Source organism: Acanthisitta chloris, unplaced genomic scaffold (assembly GCF_000695815.1).
Source record: "Acanthisitta chloris isolate BGI_N310 unplaced genomic scaffold, ASM69581v1 scaffold4539, whole genome shotgun sequence".
NCBI lineage: Eukaryota > Metazoa > Chordata > Aves > Passeriformes > Acanthisittidae > Acanthisitta > Acanthisitta chloris.
The window spans coordinates 49,064-60,691 of NW_008689695.1; the positions used below are offsets into that span (position 1 = coordinate 49,064).

At 43.8% G+C, this 11,628-nt stretch overlaps 1 protein-coding gene across 1 annotated transcript; it reads right to left on the reverse strand.

The window, feature by feature from the left end:
• Positions 1-9,966: 9,966 nt before the first annotated feature.
• On the reverse strand, positions 9,967-11,237 carry S100Z (S100 calcium binding protein Z). Its single transcript, XM_009081513.1, has 2 exons — positions 11,097-11,237; positions 9,967-10,125 (listed from the first exon to the last, which is right to left on the reverse strand). The coding sequence occupies exons 1-2, from the start codon at positions 11,235-11,237 to the stop codon at positions 9,967-9,969; spliced, it is 300 nt and encodes a 99-aa protein (XP_009079761.1).
• Positions 11,238-11,628: the final 391 nt, after the last annotated feature.

Consider the following 11,628-nt stretch of genomic DNA (forward strand, 5'->3'; position numbering starts at 1 on the left):
GTTCGTCTCCCTGTCTCCAAGTTGTCAGGGCATGAGAGAGGATGTGAAGTAATCTCACTCAACTCTGCTGCCTCCTCACAGGTTGCCCTCCCCTCTACCCTCCCTTTGCCTGCTGCAGCCCTGCAGCAGACACTGACCTCTTCAGGAGATGAGACTGTGACTAACAGAGCAAAGAAAAATTGTTTTAAACAGGGCTTAAAACATCCCTGCAGCATTTCAGAAGGGAAAAGCACCTTTAATGTGTTACAAACCCTTGGGCGAACGAGGAGAGTGTAATTTTCTTTCATGCGTTTGAGTCATCTTAACACTCTGCAGGACATATTTTTTTTTGCTAGTATCAAATTATTTAACACAGTAAAATGCATTCCCAGTCACACCCTGCTACAGACTAGATAATCCAGTTGCTGTCATGCTATGGCACCTTGATCTGCCACAGCTGTGACTTACCCTGGGAGCAGTCCCTTTCCCTGGCCATTGTGCTGGTGAGAGTCCAAGCTGAGTGCAGGGGATCACCCACCCTACTATGTTGCAGCTCAGGGTGTTATTGCTGGGGCACCCCAGCCTTGGCAAAGCCTCAGGCTGTTAAAGCAGTGCTGGTGGGTGGGTTTTTTATGCCATTCATCTATGTTTTTGGAGGACCCACCTGCCCCACAGTGGAAATCCTCCGCCTCATGCGCGAAGCATGTGGGTGTCTTGTCAGCTGTTATAGCAGAGAAGAGATCCCAGCTGTGGTGAGAGGTGGAGAAAATAAAGCTGAATAAAGAGAGTAGTGAAATAAACTTCATTTATGCTCCCCCATGGTGATCAAGTGATGCTCTGTGCTATGATACAGGTGGTAAATGCAGTTTCTTCTCCTAAAATGTAAAGCAGTTGTTACCGGAAGAATGTGGATTATAGGCTTGGTAGTGAGATTTATTAGTGAGAAGTGCTCAAGCTACAGACACTCCTCAGGTTTGCCTCCCTGAAGCAAAGAGGGGCCAGGTGTTATGAACCCTCTGTGCTGTCCAAAAGAGTCCCTTGGGTCCTCAGCTCACTACCACAGCACTCCTCGCTCTTCAGCTGCAGCCTGACTGCTGGCACAAGCAGCTGGAGAAGACCAAACCTCTCTCTAGCATAGGGACCTTAAACATGAGTTAATAATTCCTGTATGGACACAACCTCAAGCAACTTCCGACTCCACACCACAGGGATCAGCCCAGCTGCTGCATGTCCCACGGAAGCCACTCTGCTGGTCTGTGACTGATGGTTTCTTGAGCTGAGAGGAGCAGCAGAGAGACTGCAGTGCAACTGCACAAGCAAAGAGGATTTCTCCTGCCTCGGGCCCTCTGTCCTCAGCTGTTCATGCAGATTTCTCACTGCTGCTCAGTGCTGGCTGAAGAGATGCCATGTGGGTTGATGCACAGTGTGAGATGTCTGACTGGACTTTAAGCTTTGTATCATGTCAGCTGCTAAACATAGTGCTGAGCTGTGTTTATTTCCCTAATGCTCTTCCTCACTATAACTCAGAATTCATTCAGAGAGTAACCTTTTCTTTCCCTCACAGTGTCTGGGAGATGTAGTACTAGTCAGTCCTTGTTTTTCATTGTGTGGCTGCAGGTTTCACACCAACATCCATGTCTTTGCAGAGTAGGTGATTGCTACACATCACTTGCAGTTTATTATACACATTCAACTGGTTGTAAATCCTTCAGTACATTATTGCTGAACAGTGGGATCAGTTATCCCACATTAAGACAAGAAAGAAATCTAGTGACTCTGAAGTGTCACAAATGTTACAGCAAGGGCTAAATATTTGGTCTCATTCTTGCTAAATTGCATGAGAGCAGTTACTGCTTTGAAATAAAACCACAGAAGAGAAAGTAAAGGGAAGACTGTACAGCAAACCACAGTCCTGGAGGTCTTGGAGGAAACCATGTCCTTGATACAGACTCAAACAAGACTTCACTTCAAATCCTGCCTGAGCCAAAGCCAGAGCTGTAAGGATCCTCTGTTTCTGGTCCAATTCCCTCATACCATCATCACCACAGAAGATACTAGGCTAACTGAATCCATAATCAGGACTCAAACCATTAATACTTCACCTCGGTCCTGAGAGACTTAGCAGCCATATCCCATCAGGAACCATCAGGTCTCATCTCCACTACGAGGTTACACCATGCTTTGTGTAATCATTGCCGATAAATGCAAATTTTCAAGATACCCAGCACATCCACTCACCACCACATCCCATTGCAGTGAGTCAGTGCCCTGCCTAGGACCCAGCCAGGAGGCAGCACAGACCCAGAGAAATAAGTGTGGAATTTATTGACGTTTCCAAAGCCCCCATTGTCTAGAGCACCCAAACTGTGACTGCCAGATCCCTGAGGATGGTAACTGTGGCTGTGATCATGACTATGTTTGGGGATTGTTTGTGAGACTCTATGAGAAATGAGTTTGATTGTTGCGGTTATAGATGGGTAACCACCTGTTCTAACTACTGGAAACACCTTTTAAGCACCTAAACTATGGACATACAATAGGAAAGGTAGAATTCAGCATGACTGAAGTAAGTAAATTAGCCCTGGCAATGGTTTGGTATGATCTTTTTGCAAGAACCCAATCAGATTTGCAAAGGTAGCTGAACACGGAACATTCCCAGAAGCAGAAACACCAAGTCTGAGATCACATTTTGTGGCATCATTCCTTTGCTCTTGTGTTGATTTCAGTGTCAGGTATGTGTTCCAACAGTCCATGATCCAACCTGCGCACAGGACTGCTCCCTCTGTGATCCATCACTGACTTCTCTTGCTACCACCTGTCTCTCTCAGCTCCATGCTGAGTTAAACAAGCCTCTTTCAAGCCTCACCGTACATCTCTCTGTAACTCCACTTCTATTACTTCTGTGTTTATGTCTAAATTGTCTTTAAATAGAACTGAACTTTCTATAAGATGAAGTAAGCATAGCTCGTTAACTCTGGGCAGTTTGACACAAGAGATGTGTGATTTGTCATGTCAAGTGGTTTAGAGGGATGACAAACGCATGTGATTTATGAACTGAAAGCCTATCAGCATCATGCAGGCTTGATGATAAGTGTTGCATTAACTCTATTTATGGCATTGACTAAGAGCAAGGGCTGTGAAACTCGCAGTTTAGCGGGTTACAAATAATCAAGCAAACATTATATTCAGACACTGAGATTACCCTGAGGGCGGTTATCACTACCAGCTCTGCCTGTGACTCAACCCAGTGTCTACACAAAGCAGTCATGGCCAAGAAGTGGGAGAAAAGTTTTCTCCCAGGAAGAAGAGAAAATATATGGGAAGTGCATCCGGTGAAGGCACGTGCCATCTCTCTGGCGTTAGGAGAGGTGCTGGACTTCACTGATAAATTTTATCTTGGATCTGCCTTCTCTGTTGATCATCCACATGATACCTCGGCTCTTGAGGGTTGGTGCAGGAGGACCTCAAGACCAGAGCCACATGCAGGTGTCATCATGGCTCCCAGGCAGCCTCTTCAGTCCCTGATGATGGACCAAAGTGGGTCTTGTTTGCCTTTGCTGGCTGCAGCATCTGCTCTGATCAGTCCCAGTGCCCTCGCAGAAGAGCAGTCTCCTTTACAATAAACATGACACAGTTATTGCAGCTGGACTTTATCTGGAGGTGAAACCCTAATGGCCCAGGTCAGTTCCTGTGACAGATCTGTGGAGGACACGATGCTGCAGCCTCTCCCACAGCTTCAAGCTTCTCCCAGTGACCCTTGCCCAGGCAACAGCTCCTGTTCCTTCTCTCCCAAATTTTCTGTTCAGTTCGTGGTTACTAGAACATTTGTCACTTTATTTTCAATGCTGAGGTCAATTTATTATACAGAATGTAATTTCAGATGTATTGAGAAATCTGAGTCTTTACACACATCACATTGCAAAACTTGTTTAATCTGTGAAGCGCAGACTTTATCTTTGACAAAGCACCACTTTGATAAGTGATATTCTAAGATGTTTTTCTTATCCAAGGACAAGTACTTGTCAGCTGAAGTGTCTCTCCTTGACCGAGTCTTTCTCGTTCTCATCCACTGTGATTCAACACAATTGTCACCACTAGTGCTAGGCATCAGAGTAATGGTCCCACTTCAGAAACACTGTGCAGTGTTACACAATTCAGCTAGTCAATGTGAGTCAGATAAGAGATGTCAGCATACCCAGCATAATGGTATATTTATCCTTTCAACTGTTCCTTCCACACGGTCCTTTATTTTTTGCATGTATATGATTCCTTACCAGTTATCCACAATACTTTACAGGCTTTAGTGCCAGTTAGGCTCCAAACATTTTAGGTGAAAGTTCAGGAATATTTTGTGTCAGTGTAAAAATCATCTACATTGAAGGAGCCTGACATCACCTGGTCAGCATTTTTCAACCTCCTAGGTCTAAAGGTAGCTTCACCCTTGATGGCAACATCTCTACCTTGGGTGCACTAATGGGGTTTTTAATTTCAAACAGAAATCATACTTGGCTTGCAGGGGCTGATGGTTGTCCTTCTTGTAATACCACTCCTGGGGCACAAAAACAACAAAAAAATATTCCCTGAGTGAAAATTGCAGAATGAGGTCATTAGTGCAAGGGCAAAAGGAGCTTTGCTTTCACCTAGCCAAGGCCTCCATGGTTTAATGGGATGGAGCTCTCCAGCCCTGTGTCTCCTCCAGCTGCTTTGCTGAGCCACGGGGATCTGTTTGCTGCTGCCACTCAATGTCTCCGACCACAGCTGAAGAACTTGCATCTTTCTGCAGCATTCTCAACTTGCTATTTTTCATCCCCCCAAACACAACCTTAACTAAGGTGATTTAGTTGCTTTTCTGCTCTTTGCAATTTGTTCTACCCACAGGTTGTTTTCCTGCTGTAGCTTTATTCAGTAGTGCTTTTCTGGGTTCATGCAACTGCTGAGAATGTAGAGTGAAAGCAACATATGGAGTTTTAAGGCTGAGTCCACTGACAGTTGAAAGCTATACTATGACAATTTTCTCTGCAGCCCAAGAAGTCAACCACAACCTGAGAGGACAGCTTAGATTTTAAAGGAAATGTATCACAGGATTTTTTTCCACTAATTTTTCCCAAAATACCTGTGCTCTGAGCAACTGCTCCTTCTGTCTTCCCCTTAGCTGCCTTGTTGCAACATTTGCAGTTTTACAGACATGTCCTTATTTAGCCAACCAGCTAACAGAAGCACAGCTTTCCTTTGAGGGCTAATTTAAAGTCTCAAGCACATGGCCTCAGCTGTTGCAAAATTATGCCACTAAGTGCAATAGGCTCTGCCATTTTACATCAGCTGAGAATCTACTTGCAAGGGCAAAATAAGTGGATGCAGCTGCAGTTCTCTTCCTTGGGAGTTGCCCCTTTCACACAACTGATTGCAGGTGGCTGAGAGTTGGTACTTAAAAAGGACAAGTTTTTTGCTTTTCTCTATTTAATGTGTTTTTTGGGAAGTTCATTCATGTGCTCTCTTTGACGGCTGCCCGGGGCCTGTAACCCACCATACCGCAACTCAAAGGAAAGGATGTGGATGGAGCTAGTTTGGAGAAAAGATTACCAGATCATAAATGAGGCATTCTCTCTCATGCCGTATCATGTGGCAGAAGAAAGATAAAATTGAAAATGTGACCCCTTTTTTTCTTCAGATAATACAGTGACATTCAACAGATTTAATTATCCCCAAAGACAAATCTAATAATTGTTGGCCTGTCAATCAAACCCCTTATTAGACATGCACATGACGTCACATCACAGTCTGACAAATCTTCCTGCCAGTCAAAAACCTTTATATAGATTAATCTGATTTCAGATACAAGTTTTGTGGTTTGACCTTTTACCCAACCTCTTCAAGTCTGTGATCAGAGAGGGGGTGGATCTTTTACGTGTGCTGCTGAGCTGAAACAATGGACTCTGGGCTGCCCCTGGGAATTTCCCTCCTGGCCATGCTCTGCTTTATGCTGCAGCATGGAGCCTGGAAAGGGCCTTGGGTGGCTGAGTGACCTAGGGCGAATCTGCATTGCTGCAATTGGTGGAAAGCAGTTAATGACATTCCCGGTTGCTGGAAACATCACCTGTTCTGTTGGGTTTTCCTAGAGTCACTTCTCTCTTCCTTCACACAATTCCAGGCAATTTGGTTTCTCACCTTTACAAGGAGGAAATGATCATAGAATCATAGAATTTTAGGGTTTGGAATGGACCTTCCAGATCATCCAGTCCCAACCCATCTAGTCCTTATCTAGGTCATCATCTAGATCATCTAGAATGGACCTTACAGATCATCTAGTCCCAACCCCTCCCTGTCATGGGCAGGGAAATAATGTTGTACGATGATTATCTGATTGTGCTTGACACTGCTGAAAAGTGAGAAAGGTGATGCCTTCCTATTGTTGGACCTGACCAGTAAGTCACAGCTTGGAAGCACCCCTCCATTGCAAACCACTTGTCATCGTGATGGTGTCATATGCTGCTCTTTGGGATCAGTAGTTGGATAATGAGTCTGAAGAAGTTATAAATTTATTAATGGATAATGCACCAAGCTTTGTGTACCCAGATGCACTGGGTCTTCAAGTGTCTTTTGAGCTGAAATAAAAGCAAATGGTGGAGGCTGAGGCTTTCAAGACAATATAATTTATCTTCTGAAAATCTCCTTTTTAGATGTCAAGCAAAACAATTTCACAATACCTAGAAAAGATCTTGTCTGGCATTGCTGTATTTTTATTGGTCTTTGAAGTAACTTGAAAATATTAAGCCATATTGCGCTGTTCAATATTCTATAGATTTTTCAGACAGTCTGATAACACAAATGGCAAAAATGTCTGTAATTATACATCATTCCTAAAGTTGAGAGGCTTTGAAGAAAGCCACACAGCAAGCTTCCTCTGCATGTAAAATTTAAAAGTGCTTTCTGGACTCATGAACTATAGGAATACTTGGAGTCAGCCGGAAAAGTGTCAGTAAACAATGAGAAAAATTCCTGCCTTCATGCTTGAAGGAGAGAAGGTAAACCCAAAATGTTCATGTCTGCAGAACAAAGTGGCTATAGTGAGGCTGGATGTGCAACAGCTTCTTGCACAGCCAGTGTAAGCGGCTTCAGTGCAGTGCTCCTTCCTGAGGAGAACTTAGAACAGAGGACTGCAGAACAGAGGATTGCTCACAGTTTGTTTTTTGTTTGGAGGCAACTTAAAACTTTCTGGTGATCTTCCAGTATCTTAGAAGTGATGTCTACTAATGCAGCATTACTTGGCTCATGTGGGAGAGGAACAAAAGAGGAATAACCCACTGGTTATTAGGATGGCAAGTCTTACCCCAGGACCCCAAATTGTGCCAAGTTTTTGTGATTTGGAGCATTTGAAGGAGTTTTGTGCATTTTCTTCCTTTTCTGCTTAGTCTCCGCTCTTTGTACACAAAGGTTTCTTCTTTAAAGCTGATAGAGTTTAACATTCATCCTTGCAGTTAAAACAGCAACAAGAGAAAGAGAAACCTAACCAGCCAAGCCAAAAAGGGTGATTTATGAGGTTTTATAAAGCTTTGTTGGAACAAAGATAATTTGAGTCATTCTCCTCTGATTCACCCACAGCTCATGTGCAAGCAAGCCCCTTCCACAGAGGAATTAGGATGCACACAATCCCTAGTAAATTCAGCTGGTAAGATGGCTCCACTGGCCCTCTCCATCACAGCAGCAGCTCTTGCTGCCTGACCCCAGGGCACATTGCTGCTGCCAGCTGTGACTTAGCATAATTCTGCTCTGCATATAGGCTGCTACATGTCCAGGGGCTCATCAGGCATGAGCAGAGGGTTTATAAACTTTCTGGAGCTTGTTTCCAAAAAACCTTTTGCTCAAAAGTCATAAAGAAGATGTCCTTACTGGGACAATCTTATTCCTCTTAGCTTGGAGTTGAAACTTTAGGCTGCTCTTCTTTCACTTCCCCTTGGAGGAAAGGGAAAGGCTTGGAGACTGGCAACAGTCTGCAGGACCTATGGGGAAGCATAAAAGCAGTCTTGTTTCTGGCTGATACTCCTGCCATCCCCCTTCAACAGCTGCAATGATATTGAGGTGCATGACAAGAAGAGGGCCTACAAAGGAGCCAGAGAGGTACTCTGTGTTAGGAACTGCAGCGATAGAACAAGGGGTAATGGCTTCAAACTGAAGGAGGGAAGGTCTAGGTTAGATGTGAGAAAAAAAGGTCTGTTAGCCTAAGGGTGGTGAGATACTGGCACAGGTTGCCCAGGGATGTGGTGGCTGCCCCAACCCTGTCAGTGTTCAAGGCCAGGCTGGATGAGGCCTTAAGCAACCTGATCTAGTGAGGAGAGGTGTCCTTGCCCAGGGCAGGGGCTTGGGACTAAATGATCTGTAAGGTCCATTCCAACCCTTAAATTCTATGATTCTATGATTCTGTGGCATTAGAGGGGGTAAATAATTTCTGCTCTGTTGGTCTAGAAGATCTTCTGTGAATCCTATACAACTCCTGTCACTGAAGGGTTAAAGAGGCAGCACAATGTGGCTCTGCCAACACTGCAAAGTCTGCTTTTTTTCTGGGGTAACATAATTTGGTGGTGGTCCCCTTCTTAGGTTAATATCTGCCCCTTGTTACACTTATTACACCCTATAGAATCCCCTGCTCATAATAAATTACATATGCTTAATGGTATGTAATTTCATGCAGATATAGCCTTTACTTAATGATGTTTGGTGGTCTGGAAAGGAGAGATAAGTGAACTGCATTCCTCAAACGTTGCCCTGCAGGCCAGGTCTTCACTGGGGGATGTTTTTTTATTAACCTCTTACAAAAACAGAAAATCTTTAATTAATCTTTAATTCAGATATCTTTTATTATAGTTTGAAGTGCCAACAAAATAACAAGGAAATAACAGAGCTCTCCATGCAAGATAAAAGCTGAGGCTTCACAGGGCTTTGGAGGTATGCTGAATTCAAACAGAAGTGTGGAAGTACTCTTAATTCAACCCCAGAGCAAGTTAACACTGAAGGGGATTGTCCTACTCCCTCCATGCCTGGCCATGGGATACCACTGCCACTTGATGCAGTGGGTTGGATCAGCATGAGGTGAAATCAATATTCCATAAGACGACTCACATGACAGAGCTGTGGCCTGGAATCCCATCATCAAAACCCCTAGAAGTGGTCCTCTAAAAGCCCTCCTTTAACCATGCCAGAGCAGTGAAAGCAGAAGGCATTGACACATTTTCCCTGAAGACCCAGTCCCTACATCAGCCCTCAGAACAGTTTGCTGATTAAATCTTCTGGGTAGTTGAATAATTTACCATATGAATAAATTCACTTATGCCAAGTGAAGAGGTTGTCTACTGGGATGCAGTAATGACAACACAACAAAATTGAAGCTGGGGAGGTGGAGGAAATGAACCTGTAACAACGGCAAGCAGTATCGCCTGCTCAGGCAGCAAGAGGCAGCTGTGACCACATCTGAAATACGAGTGTGGGGAGATACAAAGCAGCATCTAAAAAGGGCTTTAGAATAAGCAGAGCCAAGTAAAGAAGAATCTGCTGGGTTTAAGCTGTGAAAAAAATGGTTGTTAGAAAATGCCTGAAAACTCAATTGCAGGTTTCATCTCTCGTTCCAAATTCTCCCATTCAGAAAGTATAGGAGCAACATTCCTGTGCCTTTTACTTTCCACTGACATTTAAGAATCAGAAGTCTCAGCTGCTGCCAAATGATCTGTTACCCCAAGCCCTTGACCTGGGCCACTGATGAAGGCATGTTACAGACGCATGCAGTGTAAAGACTGAAAATATTAAAAGTCAGATCTCAAGGAGTGTAGGCTGGCGATGGTCCAGCTTCCACCAGCTGCTGATCAGCTCCACAAATGTCTTACAGCACTAACAGTTGGAGGAATGATGGTTTGCATTCACTAAACACTTATGAGGGCTACCTAACTAGGCATGCTTTGCTGACATTTGTGACCAGGAGATGGATTATATTGAGGATTTTCAAAATTCCTCTCTCTTTAGCTGTTCTTCAAAGAAATCGTTACATGCCACGGTCAAAGCAGCAACCAGAATGACAAATTCATTAAAATCCACTTCATTGTCTTTATTGGAGTCCAGATCTTTCATAATCTTATCAACCACGAAGGGGTCCTTTTGGCCCTAAAGAGAAAGAAAAGTGACTTAGTTGTGCAGACCTTGAATGCATAATTTTGGCACACCTGGCAGTACAGCTCACTGCTGTGTTATGAGACTATTGCTATTCAGTAAAAGGCAGCATCAAATATGCACCTGAACAGTAACACAGCACTAATCACAGCATCAGAAACTGAAAGACAGTGCAGCTTTTAGAGGGAGTACAGGTACTAAACAGGCACTGAAATTAATCAAACAGGTTTTAGGAGATGCTGAACACGGATTCCTTTTGACAAGATGGATCTGTAATGTGCATTTCTCTGTATCATCCCTTAAAGAACAGTACTTAGGTTTTCAACAGGCTATTTGTAAGTGGTCATATTATACATCCATTCATCACATCCAGAAGATCTCTCTTTGGCAAACAGCACATCCCATTCAGTGGGAGTAAGAACAGTGAATCAAATAGATACTCAGATCAGCAGCTTATAATTTAAAGGGTTTTCTTAGCCTCTGTCTGCAGGGCACTGTGTACTTTGTGACCAGTGTGCACAAGCTGTGGTCCTGTCTCATGAGAACTGCGGCTGGAGTGCTGGATTTAATTCTTCAAAGGACTTATCTATGCCCTATTATTAAAAATGAATAGGCAAACAAAAAACTAATTAAAACCTGATTTTTCCTTTGATCTTGCTACTGCTTCTAAGCTAGCTTTGCCCTCCTGCTTGAAAGTGCTGAGGAGTAAACAGACCTCAGTGTCCCATCTCTGCTGCTGGTCGTACATGGCAGGGCACTGGAGCTCGACCACCCTCTGAAAACACACTTCTCAAATGGGACATTTGATCTCATCTCCTTCTGTCCAGCTCCACAAAGAGCTGTCATCTGAAAGGCTATGGCAGGATGGGCCTTGCAGAAGGAGATACTATTCCTATCCAAGCACTTGAATAGCTGCTTATCCCACCCATGAAACAGTAAGAAGAAGTTCAGATGCTGCATCTTACTGAAAGGAAGTCAGTGAGCTCACTGGTGAGGAGGTCCTTGAGTTCTCCTTTACTGAGCTTGTGTCTGTCTCCTTCTTTTCCAGAGTAGTGATAGAAAATCCTGATCAAGGTGTCTATTGCATCCTCCAGCGGTGTGGTCATAGCAATGATCTGGGGAGCTGCGGGGCAAAGGCACAAAGTTAGTGGCATTGCACAAGAGCCAAACCAAAGGCCAGTCTGTGGAAAGGGATGGAGGGCCAGCTGAAGAGAGAAATTACTACCAATAACTGAAAAGTTTTCAGTTGCTCCATGCTGTTGGCTCTGTGTGAGCAAGGATGACCTGTTATAAAAAAAACTGAACACACTAACAACTACTTCAAAAAGGTAAATGGAATGGGAGGGGTTTATTTAAGAAAGTGATCCACTGTGCATCCATTTTGCAAAGCTTCTGTATAAGGAAGCATTTTCTCACTGAAAACACAAGGGGAATGAAGGCAATCCACTCCTAGATGCTCGTTTAAAAGTTTTCACAAGAAAATGAGTTCAACAAATA

Excerpts from the sequence above, each read along its gene's own strand:
- S100Z (XM_009081513.1), bottom strand. The coding sequence starts at position 11,237 with ATGACCACACCGCTGGAGGATGCAATAGACACCTTGATCAGGATTTTC. Across the intron at positions 10,126-11,096 it reads AGCTCACTGACTTCCTTTCA|GGCCAAAAGGACCCCTTCGT; the intron begins GTAAGATGCAGC and ends CTTTCTCTTTAG.